Source organism: Paramormyrops kingsleyae, chromosome 2 (assembly GCF_048594095.1).
Source record: "Paramormyrops kingsleyae isolate MSU_618 chromosome 2, PKINGS_0.4, whole genome shotgun sequence".
Taxonomy (NCBI): domain Eukaryota; kingdom Metazoa; phylum Chordata; class Actinopteri; order Osteoglossiformes; family Mormyridae; genus Paramormyrops; species Paramormyrops kingsleyae.
This window is the reverse complement of record NC_132798.1, coordinates 26,732,944-26,757,193: the sequence shown is the minus strand read 5'-3', so window position 1 is coordinate 26,757,193 and position 24,250 is coordinate 26,732,944. Positions and strand designations below refer to the sequence as shown.

Genomic DNA, 24,250 nt, shown 5'->3' with positions numbered 1-24,250 from the left:
AACAGCATATCCCTTCCAATTCCGCTCTCTAAGATAAGGCCATGCCCAGTGGTCAGACATTTACAGACTTACATAACACAATGGAACAAAGGTTCCAGACAGACAGACAGGCAGGCAGGCAGACAGAAATAATTCTACATTCTACAATGTTCTCCTCCATATGTGCAGCTTCCAGGGTTTCTTCTGGAATGCACATAATGATGCAAATCATTTGGCACATTATAGTAAACATACAGAGATGCATATTGTGGCCTTCCTCTATTGCACTGCAACACACGCCAAAAAACACTGTTTTCAAAACATATAGAAATTACATTGACTGACACTGGCCTCAGGAACCCAAGACAATAATCAAATAAGTCATATGTGAAGAAAAACAGATTAACACAAATCATACAAAGGGGTAAAAGGCCAGGAAGCTTTAGTATTCTAAACTGTTGTGGTGGCAATAACAACATAAGCAGGTCTGCAGTGAGTTACAGCTGACCGCTGTGTGGCTGTTTGTTAACATCACTTGTTTGTTTGAGTACCTACATCATGCAATTAGGCTAAGTGATGTCAGCATCCATGGTGAGCACAGAGTACTGCACATATAACAATGTGCTTCACTGATGCAAAGTTCCTGTGCTTCACTGCCAAATATGTATGTGTTTCATGCTATACCTTAAACGACGACATATGCTTTAAATTCCTAAAGATTCCAAGAGCTAATGGGCGTTCTTGGCAGATTAATGGTCTGGTTCAAGAGACTGTAAAATGTAGCCTGTGAAAGAGGCCCCGCTTCCATAAGTTGTTTACTTCTTTTAATGGCATGTTAAGTTTCTTACCAAAACTCACAGACTAGTCTGCTTAAAGGCAGGGTAATATTACCTGTGATAAATATTTGAAACCTAAATCTTAAATAAACAAAAAATTAAATTAAATTAAAAAAATAATAAAAGCACAGGAGTCAAATCAGATTAAATAAGTTACATTTCTTTTATTTATTAAAAGGCGATCTCATTAACTGCAAAAAAAGCTGCAGCTTGAAATTACTGTCCAGCTAACAAACCAATAAATTTAATTATTGACTATAGTGATTGCTGAGGATGTTGCAAGGTAACCAGTCAGTCAGTCAGTCAGTCACACTGCTTATAATACTTTATTTATTTATAATCATTACAAGTTTACTCATAAAAGTATTATATTATTTGACATTTATTACAAATGATAACAGTACTCATTTTATCGAAGCAAAATCAAAAACACTGACGAATACCTTTATGCACATTTCAGCAAGGCAAATTTAGCATACTCACCGATCAATGTATATGCCAACACATCACAAGTAAGGAAATGTTTGCTTAGGTTTCCTAACATGCTGCATTTATATATTTAGATAATAACAAGAACTTGCACTTAAAGATTTTTCATTTATTCACATCTGACCAAAGTGCTTCTGTCTTTGTGACTACATAGATCTACGGATTACTGACATTATGGCTTGCAAATAGTCAAATGTAAGCAAGGCTACCATTATTTGCTTTATAATCTGATACAAGTAGTTGAGTAGTCAATACAGTACAGACCTCAGAATGCAAAACTGAACAGCCTGGCCATGCAGTCCAGCACTGCTCACTGTAAACTGCCTAAAGCTTTTCTAGCTGGCTTGGAGGCTTTTGCCGATTGCTTCTAAATCCACCTCCCTGTGCTGCGTTGTGACAGCTATACAGACTGTAAAGTGCTGATCTTAAGCAACGCAATAGTGAAAGAAAATAACACACACAAAGCCCAAAACCAAAAGGTCCATATTATCTAACACTTCACTGCGGTGAGCCACATCCCCGTGTTCAAAGTGGATTATTTTAATACTACGGATCTTCACCAGCATTAACAATGACAAGTAAGTCAAGATGAAAGGAATATATGCAGATGAAAGGACTCCTATTTTCAAACCAACTGAAGTGCAGAGTCGTGGATCTGTAGTCCGGCCCATCAATTAATCATAGCCTTATGGGAACAGCAAAGCTTCTCTATCACAACATAAAAGAAAAAACTGAATTTTCCTCAAGGTGCACATCCATATCATACCCTAGACCTGTGTTAACTCTAACGAGCTTTATGCAACTGCCAGTCACTAAATTTTGCTGCTCCACAAATGCAACATCAGTAGTAGTAAGGGAAAATGTCCACATTATGCAAAAGCGCACTCAAATACACAAGAAAAAAGCAGCTTAAATAAAAATATGCAAAATTACCTTATGAGTTCACAGGGAAGCATTAGCCCTAAAGGCTCCTGGCACAACTTTTTAAATTCATGACTTTTCAACATTTCAGATCATTAATCACGTTCTGATAAAAACTGACCCAAGGCTGAAACACTGACGATTAGCTCAGGAAAAAAGCAGACAGACAAAACCACAGAGTGGGTGAATGGCAACTATGTATGTTGATTTCAGACGAGAGGAAAGACACAGATCAAACAAAAACAGCGTGATGCATCAGACCGAGACAACAGGAGCACAGACAGCCACGCAGACGGCAGGATCGCGTCGGACTGCACCGGCCGGCCTCGTCCCCTGAACGCAGTGAGTCCGCCACCCAGCTGCGCAGGACGCGCACGCATGCAGCCATGCAGGAGACTCAGCCCACCCGTCGGCCATTCCAGCAGCTCAGGCAGAGAAGCGCGCGGCGGCGCTTTGGGCCGGCAGAGCGCACCATCGCTGCCGTTCAGAGCAGAAGCATGGCCGCCGCTATCGCTGGGGGGGGTGCAGTGAGGGTGGTAATGAGGAGGGGGGGGGGGGACTTCCCTCACCACCACAGCCGAGGAAAAACCCAGAGAAGCAGCGGTGGCAGCCAGCAGTAGGGAAAGCGGGGCGCCCCCCACGGCCCCCCCGCGACCCCCCGCGAGCAGCCTCAGTCCCCGGAGCCACTGACGTGAGGGAAGCCCTGCAGGATGACCACGCCGTCTTCGCATCGCTGAACGGGATCCATCCCGGCGCCGAGTGGCCCGCCCGCGTTACGGAAACCGAGGATGCTGACAGGGCAGGGGGCAGGGCTGGAAATCAGCTCTCTGGGGGGGTCGTCATGCCGTTCCCATCCCTCTCTCTCTCTCTTCCTCCGTCTTTGCCTCCCTCTCTCCCACTCTCCTTCGCTTTCTCTACTTCGCTCTCTCTACCTCCCACTCTCTCGTTACCCATTTGATCGGCGTGGTCTGCAGCCTGGGCCATGTGGTTTCCCTGTGGGTCAATGCCGGCGTTGAACTGTGCACTCTGTACACGGTGCGATTCATGTGTGGGCGGGTGTCGGGGGTGGAGCAGACGCCCCCGCGATCCTCAGAGATCTCCGGCAACAATGAGCAAGCCGCCCTTTTCCTTTCTAACTGCTAATGATCGAACCCCTTACAAGCAGGCATACATTCCATAAAACAATGTTAAATGCTAGATTACTAGTAAATTAATCGACACTGACACGTGCCCTAAAACATACACATGTAGCACAAAAGATACAAAATAATTACTGATTAGACACTATGCTTTCTAATTTCCCAAATGTAAACATCGCTAACATTATTTGCCGCAATATGGTAGATCTCATGTAGTAGGTCCCTACCATCCTCACAGAAATATATCACATGGCAAACTGCATCTACTCCCACCTTGAAAGCCAACCAGCACTGTAAGGGTCATGTTTTTTGACTTCTCAAGGGTTTTTAACACCATTCGTCCTGCTCTTTTGGAGGAGAAGCTGATGGCAATGAAAGTTGACGCCCACCTTGTGTCCTGGTTAATCAACTACCTGACTGGCAGACCACAATATGTGCGTCTACAGCAGTGTGTATCAGACAGGGTGGTCAGCAACACTGGGGCCCCACTGGGGACCGTCTTGTCCCCATTCCTCTTCACCATCTACACCAAGGACTTCAACTACTGCAGTGAGTCCTGCCACCTTCAGTAGTTTTCTGAAGGTGGCTGGATGTATCAGCAATGGTTGATGAGGAACAGTACAGGATGACAGGTGGCTGAGGTCCTTTAACCTCCGTCAGACAATGCTCGGGATGTTTTATGAGTTTGTGGTGGCCAGTGCAATCCAGTTTGCTGCGGTGTGCTGGGGCAGCAAGCTGAAGAGAGTGGATGCCAACAGACTCAAACCGCTCCGCAGAGCCGGTGATGTGGTGGGGGGCGGAGCTGGAGGCTCTGACAACAGTGTCGGAGAGCAGGATGCTGCCCAAGCTAAAGGCCATCCAGAACAATGTCTTCCACCCACTTCATGACATGCTGGACAAGCATAGAAGTTCCTTCAGTAAATCGACTCATACCACCCAGATACTGTAATGTGTCACCACAGAGAAGCAGTGGAAATCATTTTTCCCTGTGGCCATCAAACTGTACAACTATCACTCAGGGTCAATAGTTCTGGTTTATTTGTTGTTAGTACATTGAAATAATAACTCGTGCATTTCCCTCAACACCTGCTCTATTATTATTATAACTGTGCAATATAATGACCACTATGAAATAACTATGCAGTAATGACTTGTGAAATAGCTACGCTGCTATTAATGTTAATATAAAGCAGAATACTTTGGACAACTATTGTGTCTTAGGCAACTGCACACACTTTCATCATCTTGTTCATAGGTATTTATGTACTATTTATCTTTTTTATTTTAATTGTTATTGTGTCTATTTAATTCCCTGTTCTCATTTATTTCTATTCTTGGCTGGAGCAACTGCAATAAAACCAAAATTTTCCCCGGGATTAATAAAGCATTCTGATATACAAGAAATTATACGCAGACACGAACACACCGTACCGCATACACGCCAACCTTAACCCCCTACCCAGCCCTAACCTTAACCATAAGTAACCAAACAAAACACAAGACTTTCAGCATTCTCTGTTTTTTGATTAGTCATTTTTTTTTAATAAAAGAGAGCTTCGCCTTGTATGGACCAAAAAGGCGGCCCCCCACAATGTAATATACACATGACAGACAGACACAGACACACATATACATATACGTATATACATATACTGTACATATATACATATATATATATATATGACAAAAGTATTGGGACACATGGCCATTACACATGGCCATTTCTAAATCCATAGGCGTGGAGTTGGTTCCCCTTGTGGCTGTAATAGCTGACACTCTTCTGTGAAGGCTTTCCACAAGATTTTGGAGTGTGTCTGTGGGAATTTCTGCCCATTCATCCAGAAGAGCATTTGTGAGGTCAGGCACTCATGCTGGACATGAAGACCTGGCTCACAATCCCCATTTTAGTTCATCCCAAAGGTGTTCGAGGGGGTTGAGGTCAGTCAAGTCTCTGTGGGGCCAGTCAAGTTCTTCCACACCAAACTAACCTAACCCTGTCTTTATGGACCTTTCTTTATGCACTGGGGCAGAATCATGCTGTAACAGAAAAGGACCTTCACCAAACTGTTCATTCAAAGTTGGAAGCACAGAATTGTCCAAAATGCCCTGGTATGCTAAAGCTTGACATGTTCCCTTCACCGGAGCTAAGGGGCCTAACTCAACCCCTCCTTCACCAAACTTTACAGTTGGCACAATGCGGTCAAGCAGGTAACGTTCTCCTGACATCTACCAAACTCGTCCATCAGACGGCCAGACAGAGAAGCCTGATTTCTCACTCCACAGAACATGTTTCCATTGCTCCAGAGTCCAGTGGCCGTGTGCTTTACACCACTCCATCTGACATTTGGCATGCATGCAGATGCTCAGCCATGGAAGCCCATTTCCATGAAGCTCCCAGCGCACAGTTTTTGTGCTGGAATTAATGCCAGAGAAAGTTTGGAACTCTGTAGTTAAGTCAACAGAAGTTGGCAACTTCTTATGCACTATGTGGCTCAGCACTCGGTGACCCCGCTCTGGTACCTTATGTGGTCTCCCACTTCCTGGCTGAGTTTCTGCTCTTCCTAAACCCTTCCCCTTTGCAATAATTCCACTTACAGCCGACCGTGGAATATCTAACAGGGAAGAAATTTCACAAACTTGCAAAGGTGGCATCCTATAACAGTACCACAATTGAATTCACTGAGCTCCTAAGAACAACCCATTCTTTCACAAATGTTTGCAAACTTAACTGTATTGCTAGGTGCTTGATTTTATACGCCTGTGGCAATTGGTCAAAATGAAACATCTGAATTCAGTGATTAAGAGGTGTGTCCAAATACTTTTGTCCATATAGTATGTGTGAATGTATGTGTATATGTGTAAATGTAAGTATGTGTATATATGTGTGTGTGTGGCCTCTATTCTATTATCCTGGACAGGGACATTGTATCCTTTACTTTAATCATTTATAGCTGCTTAATTTCTTAATTACATTCTTGAAAGGACCTGTGCTAATAAAACACATATTCAAATCACTTGAATGTGTCCCTTTTATAATTAAACAATAAGATTTCCCACCTTAAAGGCCACTGTCACTCTAACATTTCAAATCACCCATTGGTTTGTTGATCTCAGGTGAAATAAAGGTCATGGTCATGAAACACCTTTATCGCATTAAGTTTCAGTTCAATAAACAGGCAGATCCTGAATTAATGTTTTTAATTTATTTATAAATGCACTGCTGTCTGCTACACTTAGGTTAGCCGATAATGCCATGCACGTTAAACTTTCAAAGAATTTTAAGTTCCATTGGGTTAGGGTTAGGGTTGGGGTTAGGGTTGGGGTTAGGGTTGTCCTGTTGACAAGCATTGTGGCAGCGGTGTTTTACAGCTACTGAGGCAGCTGAAGGATGAACAGCATTGTCTGAATGTAAAAAAAATGTATCAAGTAATTCAAGTAAATAATATTGTTACCTAAGTAATTCAAGCAAATCATATTGTTACCTAAGTAATTCAAGTAAATCATATTGTTACCTAAGTAATTCAAGTAAATCGTATTGTTACCCAAGTAATTCAAGTAAATCGTACTGTTACCTAAATGTATCAAGTGGACAGAAAGATGGGGTTAGGATATTGAGCTAGGATTTCAAAGGAGACACACACTGAGTCAGCTTTCAGCACTGCTGCTGCACTCCAAGTTTGGGGTTCAAATGCCACCTTCTCCCTGTACATGTGCAGTGGGCAGGTTATCTCCATCCTTTGGGGAGTCCCTCTCGGTTAAAGGCACTGCTTCCATACGAGACCAAAGGCTAACTCCCTGTAGCATGTGAAAGTATTGATCCTTTAACTGAGAGTCCATAAAGAAAGCGCTGGTATCAAATATTACGTACTGGAGGGGTGGGGATCCTAATCCATGAAGGGCTGGTGTGGGTGTGGATTTTAGGAATGACCTCTCAATCAGCCAATAACAGTGGGTTCCCAAGACTGGAGTTGAGAACCACTGCTTTATTATTGGCTGATGGCGAGGTCATCCCAAAAACCGGCACTCACCCCGGCGCTCCATGGAACAGCTTCCCTGTCCGTGATGTACTGCATCACCTCAGAAGACTCCCCGCCATCAGTCATTGTGCCAATATTTCCTAAGTCTTGACATTTGCCTGCATTTTGCACCAAGTAAGCATGGCAGCCATGGAAAGCATACAGTAATATGTCATTTGTATAGATTACATGACCTAAAGCATGTTACTCAGGCTGCAATAAATCTGATGGCAGAAAAATGTACTGTGGATGTCAGACTTGGTCAGATCAGCTACACATGTCACAGTTACTGGTCACGAGGGACATTGTTTCTGTATACGACAGAAACTGCAACGTAAAAAAAGCTATGCTTCTAACGATTCATTTCATACACCATCCGGACAGTTATCGTAGTTGCTGTAATAATTTCCTGCTAGTCAGCTATCTAGCCAGTCTGTGGTTGCATTATTAAATATTATTACAAATGATGTAATGAAGAGAAAGCTGATGCAGTGTAGGGAACGGTATGTGAATTGTTAAAGGAATGAACAAAACTTGCCCTACTTTAAGCAATTAATTAATTTTGCTATAGTGATATTACTGCGTATGGATGAAGAATGACTTAATTTTGCAAAGCAGACATTGATCTCATTAATCGGGTGCAGATGGCCTCGTCAGTTATCAGAGTAGTGACCAGCCTTCATTGAGATCAGGCCCACATTAGACAATACATATGCCTCTCCGCTTACAACCTTTCAACTTACGAACTTTCAGACATACGAATGAAGGGGACTAAGTCCAAATTGTGTTAGCTGGGCTCTCATTTCCTGTCCGTAACATAATTTTTTTTTTTCTGTGCGCCAATTCCACCTATACGACTGCTGTCCGCTACTCCCGCCGTGCAGCAGCGTAGTGTGTGTACTCCTAGTCCCCACATCAATTCAAACAGCTCAGTCCCCTCCTTAAATAAAGCTCAAGGATGTGACAACACAGTCTGCTGGGAGAATGAAATAGTATTCCGTCAGTGATCCCCAGACTGCTACGCCAAGCATAGTCAACTTATGTAACCATGCAATGAAAGAGAGCCATTGGAAGTAGCCAAAAAAAGGCATTAACTGTAATTTATGAAGATTTCCATTTCATCCAATTTCTCTACCTGCTTGTCCTAGGCAGGGTCACAGGAGGTCCTGGAAGCTAGGGGCACAAGGAAGGGAATAACCCAGGACGGGGCGCCAACCCACTGCAGGGCACAAGGAAGGGAATAACCCAGGATGGGGCGCCAACCCACTGCAGGGCACAAGGAAGGGAATAACCCAGGACGGGGCGCCAACCCACTGCAGGGCACAAGGAAGGGAATAACCCAGGATGGGGCGCCAACCCACTGCAGGGCACAAGGAAGGGAATAACCCAGGACGGGGTGCCAACCCACTGCAGGGCACAAGGAAGGGAATAACCCAGGACGGGGCGCCAACCCACTGCAGGGCACAAGGAAGGGAATAACCCAGGATGGGGCGCCTACCCACTGCAGGGCACAAGAGCTGTCATAGAAAACGGCTCAAATCTACATGCATGCAGGGACACCAAGGGGATGTGGAACAGGGGGGTAGACTATTTATAATGTGCGATTAAAGCAATTTGCAGTTTGGGGTTGGCTCAGACAGTCTGCAGGAACCAGGGTAAAATAAAGGCAGTCTTTCAGAAAAAAAAATTATTAAAGATCTAATGTCCAAAATACGCTGCTAATGATACAATGATACATGATATTGCAACAATTAGAAGATAATCATTTTAACATAAAACAAAAAAACACTGAATGACAAATGCCATTAACGGGACATAAGTAGGTGTAGCTAACATTCTTAATCATTTATCTGATACTAATCAGATCTATCGGCAGGCTCACATTTCGCCAGCAGGGGGAACCAGAGAGCCATACCAATTCTGTCTCTGTGAGGGGAGGGTAACTATTTGTCAAAAACAAGAGTTCCAGCAAAGCCTGCAATCCTGCCACGGATTCAGCAGAGCCAGTTTCCCACAGTTAATCACTTTGGTTTCCCATCTATCAGTGAACCCAGTACCAACCCCGAGAGCCTGTTTTAGTCAACATCAGGCCCCCAGAGTGGGGCGGCTGGCTGCAGAAATCTCATTACACTCCAAAAGCTGCTTTGCAGTGGCTCTGAATGAGACCGGACCTGCAAACGGAAGATGATCCTTTGCAACAGCAAAATTCAGTGCCCGGATTTCCAAAAATCACTCTTAGAAATCTACCTTACGATTTCAGAGACAGATAAACCGATATCAGCATTTAACCATCTTAATTTCCACCTTCCCACATTCCAGAACCAGGTCTATTACTTTTAATATGATTCCCTCCCCCCAATCCAGGCTGCTATTTCCTTCCAGCAAGTCTGGCCTGGCTAACACGTGCCTGGAATGTGCGAGGCCACTTCCACACTGGTCTGCCGGCAGCCGGCGTCATGTGCAGTGATCCACACTCAGCCACGGATCACTGGCACTGACCTGGCCTTAAACACTGCAAGCCCCGCTGCTGCTCTTCCCCATTTCGGACGGGATCCATGCCCTCTGTACCTGATAGCTGGCGGGCAGCACACACCCAAATTTATGTGGGCATGACTTTTTTCCTTTTCTGCGTTTTCCCCAGAATAAATGCACATACTGTAGGAGACATTATGAATTCTGGACCGGCATCTAGATAACATTGTTAATGTTCGCCTCAGCCAAAAGAGCATACACTGCATAAAGCGCATATAAAAATTCTGAATAAAGGTATAACTATTTCAATTTACACTTTTTATTTCTATCACAGAATATGTACTGATAGAAAAAAAAACAGTAAAAGAAAAAGAAATAATTTTATATAGATCATCCATCCATCCATCCATCCACCCACCTAAGAACTGACTAAACTCCAAGAATATATTTTCGTTCTTTCGCACATTCTTCATTTAATGTATCACCATTCTGATTTAATGCAGATGGAACAGTCCACTGGAATCCTGGGAGGGCTGTCCCATACATTGCCTGAAGACCAGAAGTGCTGAATTTGCCTTTGGGTGCTTCGATTGCAAATTATTTCCAAATGCTGGTCTCTAAATCTGGAAGAAAATTAAGAATTGTTGACTGATATTTTGCAATGAATGAGCGTAAATTTAAGATAATAGGACTAAAATTACGAACTTTCAGACATACGAACGAAGGGGACTGTAAATCCAAATTAATAATCTCTAAATTAATCTAATCTAAGACAGTATCATCAGTATAATTTGTTATGTGATTAATGGGCCTGTCTGCACAGTTTACATTGTGCAGTAATACAGATGGATAACATACACTAATAACATACAGATGTGACCAAAGAGAATGAGTCTTTTGTGCTGAATCAATCCTGTATATTAAACTATTCCTTGTTTAAGGAAAAAGAGCCTTTCCAGTCCATATGAATAGATCAACCCCTCTTCGAGTTCCTGTGGTATAGAATCTAATATATAAAATTCTCTTGTGGGCCATAGTAACAAGCCACTTGCAACAGAATCTGTGTGGGAACACGAACTTGGCTCTTTAGAGGTTAAACCAAATTGGGATTTTAGTGTGGTTAAATTTCACAGAATCATCCACAATCGTAGCCCACCAACTTACTCAATGAAATGTGATTCACAGGGCTGACACACCACCACATAGGAGACAGATGAAATTAGCATGAAATTATGACTGTCACATCTGTGGCAAAAATGTCCCAGAGACTTTTCCCACAGGTTTTCAGAGTTCCCAAAAGTATCTGAAGTGACTGTTTCATAATGATTCTGAAGTCAACTTCAGTGTGATCCAACTGACACTGGATAACTCACCCAATTAAACAAAAAGGTTTTGGATAAAACACTCACATAAGGCAAGGGCAATGCAAGATTTTATTTTCAAATGCACTACACAAATCTTGCCAGTTTTATTGTGAGCTGCCTTAATGTTTATCTGCAGCTGCTCTTGTGTTGTATTCAGTTTTAAGTTGCTTTTTTGATTATTATTATTGAGTCTGGTGTGAATATATAAGAAGTGATAGCTCCACATTATATTGAACAGGAGGCATCCAAAGAGGAACATGAAGGCCATCACCAAGGTCTTATCAACAAAATAATAAAAACACCATCATTTCTTAAAACTACACAATAATTAGGGCCATGATGCCTTAATGTGGACATGCACGGAAGCTCTAGTAAAATATATTACACTAATTTCTTGTAATTGTTGGCTAAAAAAATCAGACACAGACTTATAACCTTTTAATTTTATTTTTCCAATATACTCTGCACTCTTTTGTTACTATGCATACAGCACAATGGTCAGGACTCAAAGTTACAGTATTCTGTGATTTCCATGTTTGCTCCCATAGAACATAAATCCCTATGCTACGAGTTTCCATGAGTCGGGTTTTCCTGACGGCCCATGTTGGGGTGTTTGCCCATTACAGTTCTCATTCAAGCTTTCACCTAGTAGGGCCCGCTAACTTTAACTAAACTACTCATATTGGTAGAAACACCAACACATGAAAACTCGGTATTGATGCAATTTTGAAAAATAGGAAAATTTCAATGCTTCATGTAAGTACATTTTGGAAACCTGTGTTCCACATTCTATAACTGACACCATTCAGAGCCAATGAGTATGGGGCTACCCCAAAGACCAGAGCCAATGAATATGGGGCTACCCCAAAGATCAGAGCCAATGAATATGGGGCTACCCCAAAGATCAGAGCCAATGAATATGGGGCTACCCCAAAGACCAGAGCCAATGAATATGGGGCTACCCCAAAGACCAGAGCCAATGAATATGGGGCTACCCCAAAGACCAGAGCCAATGAATATGGGGCTACCCCAAAGACCAGAGCCAATGAATATGGGGCTACTCCAAAGACTTCAGCACCGTTCCTGCCCTTTTCCTATTCATTTGTAAAATACACAAGAAAACAGAAAAACTTACCATTTCAGAGACTATTAAAAAAAAATAAAAATCAATCAATGTCATGATACCTATGACTGTTGTAATCTGTGATGACAATGAGTTTGAGAGTAATAAGTTTGAGTTTTAAAGGTTTTCCATTAGATTTTTTGGATAGTTCTTTTAGGAAAGTAATGACATATTATGCGAATGAGCCCAGAAGGATCATCAAGTTTTTCCAGAGCATAGCTTAGCCAGACAGCTTTGTTTATAAAATGGGTTTTTTTTGCCTAAAGAAAACAAATACAATATTAAATACATATTTGTAGCTAACAGAAAACAACAATAAAAATGCTTTTGCCATCATCTGTTAGCAAAAAATATAATGTAGCAGTCAGCTCCTGGCCTTGGTTACACAATCCTTCTGCGGGATGTTGCAAAAATTATATGTACAAACTCAATACAATGATTAGTCCAAAGTACCATGGTTCAGAAAGATCAGAAAAGTGCAGATGTGTGCAGAAATCACTTCCTGTAAGCTGATACTTTCTGACTCATGAGAGCAGAGTGACGAGGGTTAACATTCAAAGGCCCATCGCTGGACAGCAAGAGAAACACTGGAAACACTGGAAATACAGGAATACCGATGGCTCATAGGAACAGGTCCAGTTTATAGAACTTGAATTGTCCGATTCCTGAAAATCGCATGAAGGTCCCAGGCAGCATTTACATACCTTTTCGCTCATACACTCCATACTCTATAAACTTCATGCGTGAAGTTTGCATTAAATTATAAACGTGGGGGTGAAACTCAAGTTGTGCTGTGAAGAAGGTGGTTTTATGTACTTACAGTCATGCAGGGAAGCAAAACATCTGGAAGCTCTCAAGCTAGACAAGCAACAAGTGCTACACCCAGCCCTGGATATACTCAATGTTTAGTTGTCAGCACACCAGCTCGTAAGCCGTCGGACCTGATAAATCATGACAAAGATCTTTTGTGTGGACAGGGACAGTGCATCGTGTGCAGACGGAGCGCTCTGTGCTTGAGTCCACACAGCATTCCAGTGATGAACAAAAGGAAGAGCTGCCTGCTGAAATGAGCAAAAAACTTGCCTTTGTTTTGTACATAATTTTGCACACGGGCCACTCTGTCCCACCACCCAAGCACAGAGACTAACAAGGTGACCCATGTTGCTCGACCAAGCTTATCGGGGGAGGGGCAGTTAGGGAAACTGGGACACGGGGTTGCACTGCCTTGCCTGCAGGGCTGTGGGCTCTTTGGTCCCATTTCTCCCCCACTGAGGTGAGCATTTACAGGGATCTTTAATGTCCAGAGCCTGCACAGCGCCAACTGTATCAGTGAGAACAGGGAGCAGCATATACAGCTGTTCTGTGCTGGCGATACAGTCAACACAACGTATATATATATATATATATATATATATCTCAAGAGTGTGCATTGATAACAAGACCAACGGTGGAGCTATTCTGAGAAAAGTAGGACACTTTTTGGAGCTGGCTGAGTGAAGAAAGCAGCAATTATCTGCTGACAGCATGATGCACTTTTCCGATTTGCCACCTTCGACCACATGTCAAAACCGCCATCGGGATGGACAAATGGCAGTTCGGGCTGTGTTACATTTGAGAGCTGCCTTAAAATCTCCTTTTGATCGCTAGCCTGGAAAAACAAGCAGTAAATCTACCTGGTTTACATCTGAAGACTGCTTTTCAACACATTCCCCAATGCCCAAAGCTGGGGAAGGGCGAATAAATACTGCACTAATCGAGCAGGTTTCCCAGCTGGCATGGACCCAGTCTCCACTGGAAATGATGGATCAGCATGGAAGGCCCATCAAGGAAGCCAGCATGCAGTCTGGGCAACCAGATCTACTAGGAGGCTCCTGTGGGAAAGGCACCATTAAAACTGAGTCTAAATGTCTGGGATTGCAGCCTTTTTTTGTTTCGAAATATGAAAGCCTATTACCTTATTACTCCTAGTAAATGCTCATTACGTTGATTTAGCATGTTAGCATGACAATGGAAATACTATCCTGTAAAATTACAGCTGTCTGTTATGTTTTCCAACTAAACTTAGAAGACATTTGACTTATTTATCCAAATACACAAATAACAAGAAAGCCAAATAAACTCAAAATATGTATCGAAACCCTTCCCAGCAGAAAGCTCTGTTCAATCCCGCCACATTCCCCCCGCACAGAGACCCGTCTCTGGCACGCAGACAGGAACTGCAGCAGGGCCGAGGAGATAAATGGGCAGGAAAAAAACATGCCGTCCTGTGCTAGCAGTGTGGCGTACAGGGAGACATTATGGCTGTAAGCGGCAGGGAGGGGATGGGGGGCAAAGCTACACTGCGGCTGGGGACGGGTGGGGACTGGGGGCAGGCAGCACCGGCCCTGGGCAGACAGCGGGACGTGCAGGCTGCACACGTGTTGGCCGCCGATCAATGCGCTGGAAAAATAACAATAAGTCATGAGCCTTGGGCTGCCTTTCAAGTTCAAATCAAAACAAAGCAGCCTAGAAGGGTCTCTGGGGTGGGGAGGGGGAGCCATTTTGTCTCTCCATGTAAGCAGCCTGAAATATGGTTCCGTTTAAAAGACTTGAAACGACCATGTGTTTCCCCTTAGCCTAGATGTTTCTCAGTCTGACAATCGCCGTCAGGGCTGGTCCCACCCATTTACACTCACCAAGCCAGGGAGATGTTCACAATATTAGGGCTATAATGCAGCTGGTACGCATCCGACCTCTGACCAGAGGATTCCTTAACTTCAGGTCCATTTTCTCATTTCCTCATTTATACAGCTTGATGCAGACCAGTGGGGGTTACAAATTCTCCTCAAAAGGTGCAACAACAGTAACTAGAGCGTGTCTCTGCGGTGACCACCCAGCCATCTCACTCTGCTCACCATGGCTAGACCCTAGACTCTCTGCACAGGGGAAAGGCCTTTCAAGCCTGGAAATCTCAACAAGCAACCCAACTGTGGGAGCCTAGTAAGAGACGCGCGCACGCGCGCACACACACACACACACACACACACACACACACACACACACACACACACACACACACACACACACACACACACACACACACACATTGACACACACACACAAACACACACAGACACATTGACACACACTCACACACTCTCACACACTGACACCACACCACCTGACGCGGCGATCCAGGCCGGCTCGGTTTGTCTGGTATATGCTTCCTGAAAGCGTGCTTCGGATGCCCTCCATGCTGACACTAAGCAGGCCTCACCTTGTGCAGCTCGATGCAGTCGATCCACCGCTGCCGGTGCTCAGGATCTTGGGCACGCAGGTACCAAACGCTGTCGTTCACGCTGATATCGAAGCGGCACTCGTCGAACTCGTGGGGCTGCGGCAGAAAATGATGCAAGTTAGCAGGGCTGTTGTAGAGGGCACACAGACAAAATATCTTATGATGGAGATGAGGATTACTATTAATTATAATAAGACGGAGCAGACAGGCAAAACTTGTGAAAAACTAAATTTGTAGGGTTATAGGACAATCTGCTTCAGAAGCATTAAATGTGTTTTTGTTTTGCCTTTCTGTTTTTAAATTCATGCCACCTATAAGTCCGTGAAGTTGAAAGGGTCACTTAACACTGTGTTTTTACAGCAGCTGTTGTTGTTTGCCTTAAAATTGCCAGTGTTTTCGCTGTACATGAAGCGCTGGAAGAAACAGTAACATACCACGCTAAAACAAAAAAAGTGCAGAAGCAGGTTTTTTCCAGACACAAAATCCTCAGATACAGCCTCCATTAACAAAGGAATGTTTTCATCTCACACACAAAATTGGTGGTTTGAGCAGCCAGGAATACCTTTTTTTATGAGTACTTGAACTATGGTGCCCCGGGGGGATTATGCGTTTATGGCACTATCCTATCAAAAAAAAAAAAAAGTACATTCTGGTCTTAACAGATTGTGAATGGGTTTTGTGACAAATTATTCACTCTCTCACTATTACCTTGTGACATTTCGCAAGGTTTGTGATCCATATTTTTGAGAAAATTGCAAACAAATTCACACAAAAAAATCCTTTAGACACTAGAGAAAGTAACCTTAGGATTACATCACAGGAATCCTGTTTTATGAACAGTAAACCACTTCTAGTAACAACAATAGATTTTTGATAAAATGTCTGTGAAACCTGAAACTATATAATGGTGGTATTTAAAGTCAGACCAATAATGTGTTTTGGGAAACTATATTTTTTCAGTTGTGTCACCATTCAGCAAAGGGGATATCATGCAGTTTTGCAATGCTGTGGTGAGATACAATATATAGTAAAACCTTGGATTGCGAGTAACTTGGTCTGTGAGTGTTTTGCAAGACGAGCAAAAATTTAAAAATAAATTTTAATTTGATAAAAGAGCGAGGTCTTGCAATATGAGTATTATATACGCTTTGTCTGTCTAGCATCACGTAATCACAACTGAGCCGATGGTTCTCTCTCTCTCTCGCTGCGGGATTGTGGGTAATCGTCTCCCATGCTCAGTCTCAGTCAGCGTGCCTCAGTCATATAGTCAAAATTTAGTAGAAATAAGGGTGTAGCAGTGCGAGGGATGAATCTGTTTAACGACAAAGAAAAGGAGGCAAAAGCGGCTGTCACTGGACGGGTTCCTTGTTAGTTGCACAAAAGCAAAAAGATTCCAGTGAGCCAACAGTAGCAGTGATTCCGTTAGTTATAGTGAAAGTCGTCCTACAAAATAACCCTCCTCTTCTCCTCTCTCTCGTCTCCCTCACACCATCCACGATTCTTTTCAAAGGTAAAGTGCAGGTTAATTTGATTTATGCATTTTTACTTTATATTTTGTATGAATCATTTTTATATGAATACTTTTGGGTTATGGAACGAATCATCTGAGTTTCCATTATTTCTAATGGGAAAATTCACTTTGATATACGAGCGTTTTCGATTACAAGCATGTTTGCGTTCGAATTATACTCGCAAACCAAGGTACCACTGTATGGTGAAAAAAAGAAACGGATTAACACTAGAGCTTACTGAAATGCTGGTTGAATAAAATACATTTTCTATACATGGTCATTCCCTACAGCTAAGCTCATCAGGACTCCTTTCCTTACAGCAGGCTATATTTCAGTATTATATTCTCAGAGAGTTAACACTTTCAGGCTCCAACCCATAACCAGGAACCCCCCCCCTCTCCATTTCTAAGCAGTTCAAATCAACCACAGGACTGGGACCAGGAACCATCCCAGTCCGAAGCGAGTGCAGCAGGTTACACTTAGGCCAGGACTGGATTTGCGAGATGGGACACTTCAGTGACTAGCTTATTGTGCTGACTGCCAGAAAATGAAGAAGGGAGAGCTGGTGCTCAAACGAATGCATTGTTGTACAGTGGCAGGGGGTCAAACATCTTAAGAAAGTGAAGTTTGAAACTAAAGCACACATATTTTCCAGGGCATACTCTCACACACCAGTCACACTCGCCGCTGTAGACTTTAAACTGACAGTTAGGCTTATAAGTAAAAGATGCGCAATCGAGTCCTTAAATACAGTTTCATTTATTTAATATGTGCATATTTTTTTATTTTGTCATTGCAAATCACAGTACAATAATTAAAGGCTGAGCAAATGATAAAATCTGTTCTAAATGTATGACTATCTATAGAAGTCCCACAGGGGGTGGTAAGTGTCTCACGGCACTAAGCCCCCTGTGCCTGTGATCAGAAGGTTACCAGTTCAAGCCCCAGCCTCAGCAGAACACTCACATGTCCATGGGCCCTTAACCCCTCTGGCTCCAGGGGGTGCTGAATACTGGCTGACCCTGTGCTGTGACCCCCCCCCCCCCCCCAGTGCTACAGAGCAAGATGGGGCAGGCAAAGAGAAGCATTCCAATGCACCAGTACTTGTGCAAATGGCGAATAGCGGATTTAGCATCACTTTATCATACATGTGGTTTGGGGACACAAATTTTACATTGATATACTGGAAAAAAAATAATCATTTGTGTGATGATGCAAGTTTAACACAAGATGCTGGCATTTTTGTAATTTGACCGTGACACATAAAACAATCTTTACTGTATCTCTTCTATACCTAATCATTTACAGAATTCTTCATAGGGAAATCTTTACTGACAACAAAAGTGTGAAAACTACACTGTTATGGTTGGCGATGATAGGGTTTGTGCTTATTATTCAAACTTATCAAACCCTCAGTACCCTACAAATATCATCCTCACACAGAAAAAAAAGGCTTTAAAAATACCTTGATGTATTGCAATTGTCAGCATAAAACATTACATACACAACCAATCCCTTTGAATGATATGTTTTCAGTGTAGCCACACTATTATGGGTCTAAAGAGAAGCAACGGCGTCTCCTTCACACTGGGCTCAATCATAAATCATGTTCCATGCTTACCCTAGGATTTCAGGTTTTTCCCACCAGCCTGAGAAAACTACTCTCCCCTTGAGTCTTTTAAACAATAATAAGAGTTTAACCAGCACAGCCATCACAGGGGAACAATCTTATGGTCGGGCTCACAATTAGCTCATCTGGACCACATGGTACGACAAGGGGCAAAACACAGATAATGAACTGCATTCATTCCAAAGACAAGAAAATCCACAGCACCACTAAACTGGAATTCTTTTATGGAGTGTGGATGGACACTCGTTCTGCGTATTTTTGTATTACAGTTATACAGTATAGTACATATTATAGGTTTTTCTGTGCATCAGTTTCTAGGAAGACAAAAGCTTCTCCTCCCTGAAATGCATCCATAGACCTCGGCTTCAGAGCCAATGAAATAAACAGTCAAGATTTGCGTGTGGTACGAGGAGGAACTTGAAACTCCTTTTGGAGTTCCAGAATGTGTCAGATACTGATTTTAAATGGAGTATTTTTCTTGAATTGACAATAAACTAAACAGACATTACAGATTTGTCTGAGTGATGATTTTCTTAATCATAAAATTGTGTTATAAAAGTGCGAACATTAAACTGTTAGGGTTTATGCTTATAAGGCTTGTGCTTATTATTCAGACATATCACGTAAACAGTGAAGAAATGTTTGACAGCTTGCGCGCACTCACATAAGAAGACCGCCTGGAACCAGTTTATCTTGAGGTTCTTTTGTGAGCAAGGTCCAAGAGATCAAGGCCCTGTTACAGGTTTAAATTCAAAGTATGCCTAAACACTGCACTGAACTACCACAAAATTAAGTGTATTACTTCCAGCTCGAGATGGGGGAGAGTTCAAATGAAAAAATAAAATAAAAAAAATATATATATGTACATTATATAAGTGTTGCACGTGATTATTTCACAAAATATTCTTTGGAGTATGAGGAAAGACAGACCACACACACATCGAGCACTTCCTGAGTCACAGCAATGCATACTTCAGGCTTCATGACTTTCTCAAGAGTAAAATTCAACAACCTGTAAGAACCAGGGCTGTCGGCTACAGCTGACTGACAAACAGGCACAGCACAGAAACCGCTGTGAGCCCAGTGCTATTTGCTTTTTCCAGCCTAGTGACCATCTTAAGAGAGACTTGAGAGAGAGCTTTTTTCTTAAAGTGAAAAAGACTGAAACCAGGCAACCCGGGAAAGGTCATGGACCGCTGGTATATCTGCACTCTAGGGGTGTAATGATACGAAAAATCATGGTTTGGTACGTACCTCGGTTTTGAAGTCACGCTCAGTACGTTTTTGGCACAGCAAGGGTAAAAGAAACAAAACAAATTGCTTCTTTTTTCTGTCAATACTGCTGCAATAAAAATAATAATAATAAAAATTCTCTCAAGTAAATAAAAATAAAATAAATATCCATTAAGGTGCATATTTAGAAAATTAAGTGTAACTCATCTGTACTCCATTCATATTAGCAGCTTTCAGCTTCATATTAGAATTGTACAACAAATATCATTTAAAAAAAAATCAAAGCATAACAATAAATATCCTTTATGTTGCAGCATTTTTAAAAATACCTGCTTCCAGCTTCACGTTAGTAGGTACACGCACATGCGTAGCGGCGCGGCTTCATCCGCCCCTTTGCGAATGTTGCTAGGGGGAAACACATACACACATTGCATTTGCATGCATTTGCTACATTCGTTCGGTACATAGGCGCACCGGACTGAAAGATCGTGCGAATACCTGCACTGTTACACTCCTACTGCACGCGCGCTGCTTTGTTTATTTGGAGAAGGCAGCAAATCATGGGAAGCACGAGAGTGCAGCGTGTTCAGCACCTGCAGGCCTGGGTGACTGGATCTGGCCCATTGAAAACGGCCCGTGTGTTAAGCTCATTTTCTCATTGTTTTTATGGGTGTCCTCCCACAGTCCAAAGCTACGTGGTTCAGGAAAAACCGGTAAATTACCGATTGTAAGTGCCTTTGAGAAAGAGAGGGTCTAAATGTAAGTGCATGTGACAGATTGCTGTTGAACCAAGCCTTGCCTTAAGGGTTACACTATTGTAAACAGGATCCAAACTGGATCCCAACTGGATAAGCACTTGCTAACAATGGCTGCATGACAAGGTGCACCAACAAGACGCACTTGAGGTGAAATATGAATGCCCACCTTCAGGATTAAATCGAATTTGTATCTTCATGTTGCTCTAAGGTGCATAGTATTATTAAAACAGAAATTACAACATCTGTACTCATGAGAACCGTGACATGCAATGTTTCATGAACACATTCCCTATGCCATCAGTCCGCAAACAACGAGAAAGTCCCTGCTGTTTGGATACATGTCCCCCAAGGAATTGGCACTTTTGTATTTGTGTCAGAGCACTCAAGCCACTCAAAACAAGAAAATATTCATCCATGCATCCTTCCATCTTATGTCCGCTAATCCTTGTCAGGGTCGAGAAGGGTCATGTGACCTTCAAGGAGGGAGGCGCTGGGCAAGCAGCTAAACCAAGACTGGAAACATACATAAAGTCATACTCTATGGCCTATTTAGAGACACATAACAGCAGTAGTTGGCTGTGGGACGAAATAGAAAAAGAATACAAATACACAGGACAGTTTACAAATGCACAGGTTAATGCAATCTAGGCTCTCTGCTATTGCTGAGCCAGGCAACCATCAGGACCTCATTGTCGGAATTTCACCAGGATCCCTGTCCAGTGTACACAGAGCTAGCCTGTGACAGTTATTTTTCATCCATGCAAAAAATTAAATGCAATGCATTTATATTAACATATTAAACCTTTTAAAAAGGTAGAAAATGCTAACGTCTTTATAAATCTGAAATGTCATGACTTTTCAATTCACATTTTAATTATTAAATAAATGCATAACCTGTATTTTGAAGCAGTAAACACAATAGTGAATCACTTAAGTTTTGAAATGCAAGGTCATCACAGGGTGTTAAAAAAAGTTTCATTTATTTGAAAACAATCCAACCAAAAACATTCAAGGCATACTATACTAAATGTATTGTGGATGGAGTGATGGCTCTGAGGCTATGAATCTGTGGCAGCAATCAGAAGGTTGCTGGTTTGAATCCCATGCATGCGAGGAGTTCTTACTTTACTGGGCCCTAGCGCAAGGCCCTTAACCTGCAGTTGCTTCGTCCTGGGTATGACGTTAATCTACAACCAGCCCTGCAAGGAGGTCCTCCAACTTACAGGGAGTAACTTGGGGGTTGGTGGCAGGATTGGCACTGCAGCCACCAGAAAAAACCTCACACTGGTCCATTTGGACTAGTGTGGTGCTGAGGTATCACCTGCCACATGGCTGCACTCAGGTTCTCATCCCTGAGGTGGTTTGTCATGTGGTGGGTGTAATGACGCGCTGTAATCAGTGTGTGCTCCTTACCACTCTCTTTACCGAATACCTGAGCACATAATCCAACTAAAGAACATTCAAGGCATACTACACTGAATACCTCAGCACATTGCCATTACAGACCAGCAGAATGCAAAGAATGTATGCACGTTAAATCTTCAACTTTTCTACAAGCCTGTGCTGAGCCAGACGCAGATCTGCTTTTCATAGGAAAGCTCAGTTCTTGGAGAATTTCCATTGTAATTTTATGCTTGCCAAAGTGGGAAAAAAACTGGCCCTTTTCAACCCCTGGAAAGATTTCAGAAGAGAATGCCTTCAATAAGAGCTTGCTGACATAACACTCAGTTACAGGTCATCCATAGTGCCATCAATGAGAATCATGCGCAGTGCCTTTTTAAAACTAATCTTTAAGCTGTGTTCGTTGAATTTTGTGAATTGAGATAATGGAGCTTGAAGAATCCCTGAGAAGGACATGGTTCAAGCACTTAACTCTGTCTGGATAAACACCGATGACCAGAGGAACCAACATTCATTGTTCTTAGATATAGACTACTTTGCAAGGCACCTTGCATACCATCCAACTATCCATCTATCCTTCAACCCTTCATACACGGTTCACGGGGAGCCTGGAGCATTTGCCAGGTGGAATAAGGCAGAGGGGAAGGCGCCGTGCAGGATGCACGTCCATTACAAGCCAAATACTCACACATCACAAGGGAAATTGAGGAAAGCCACTTCACCTAACCGTATGGCTTCATACCCCTGGGAGGAAATCAGAGCAGCTGGAGAAAGTCCAGAGAGAGCATGCAAATTCCCCTGAAGTATGTCCCCACAAGCTACAAAGTAGCAAGTCTTACCACCAAATGTACCCACAAGATGGTAAATGTATATAATTCATGTAATTTTTTATTACATGAATTATATACACACACATCAGAAACTTCTGATAGTTTCAGCAAAGAAGAACAAGCATAACGGACAATAAAGGCTCTTTCACCCTGCAGAAAGTCTGGCTGTGGCTCATTCTGGCTCAGCATGCGAGTGGAAAAGCAACATTTGCTTCTGGTCTTTTCAAAAGTACATCCAGATCAGCATCTCTAGAGGCAAGTGCCACCTTTTATATCTCACAGAAACAAACTAAACGCATATTTCCAATTGGATGTTACTTTCTTGCAAATATATTGTTTAAACATTCAGTTACTGGCTTATCGGGGTAACTTGTCGGATTTAAGGTAGTCTGGGCAAAATGTAAGTGAACGAATATGAAGTCCATTTAAACTGTGGTACCAAGTTACCCCGATAAGCCAGTAACCCAGCTTCGTAGTACAGGCCACTGATCAGAATATAACAAAACCAATAAACTGCTATTAAAATTGCAACTTTTGTGAAAAGGCAATGGGATTTATTCACCAATAAGTCAAAAATAAGTTTTGTTAGAGCAACATTAAAAACTCATCCCCAAAGGCTATAGAAAAGCAGGCACAAACTATTCAAAGTGCCCTCTTTTTTTTATCTTTGAGCATAGGCAGACCCTGGCCAGGAACAACGTAGCACACCACCCCTCTGTTGACAACTTTCACCGTCCGCCCACCTCAGTTGGATGATATGGGCTTTGACTAGTACTGCCTTTGAACACCTGCCTCTCAAAGTCTCTGCGTGGCTGTAATTTATTTTTTTTTTTACCCTGGTTTTTTATTTTTCCCCACAAACAGAAAACAAACGCCATCACAATCTGGGAAGCTGAACCGAGACGAAAGCTGTTAAGCAAAATTTAAGTATGTATACGTTCCTTTCTGAGGCAATGTCTTGAGAGAAAAAACAAAGATCCATTCCAGTGAATACCACTTTGACTTCAAACCAGAAATTTCACCAATATACGACTCAATTAACACATTATAAAATGTGCGTAAAAATTGAAAGAGTAAATTTGTTGGATAAACTGAAATATGGAACATGTAGTTCCTCTTTAACCTGCAGAGCTGATCCATGCTTGATTTTGGGGGGGGGGGGAAAGTTACACAAAACCAAGAATGAAAAGAATGTTACATCAATGTTGCTATTTTAATAAACATTGTTTCAAACTAAATTTAATGTGTGCACAAAACACTCATCCCAAACC

General features: G+C 42.4%; 1 protein-coding gene across 5 annotated transcripts in view; it reads right to left on the bottom strand.

Moving 5' to 3' along the window:
* LOC111850293 (ceramide transfer protein) overlaps nt 1-24,250 on the bottom strand; it is a 44,205-nt gene that overhangs the window by 15,506 nt on the left and 4,449 nt on the right. For 4 of the 5 annotated variants that reach the window (XM_023824026.2, XM_023824027.2, XM_023824025.2 and 1 more), the window contains one exon: nt 15,596-15,712. In XM_023824026.2, the coding sequence (XP_023679794.1) occupies nt 15,596-15,712 (117 nt within the window). Of the gene's footprint in view, nt 1-2,916; nt 3,140-15,595; nt 15,713-24,250 lie in introns of those variants that run through there. The other variant, XM_023824028.2, reaches the window with a different exon arrangement.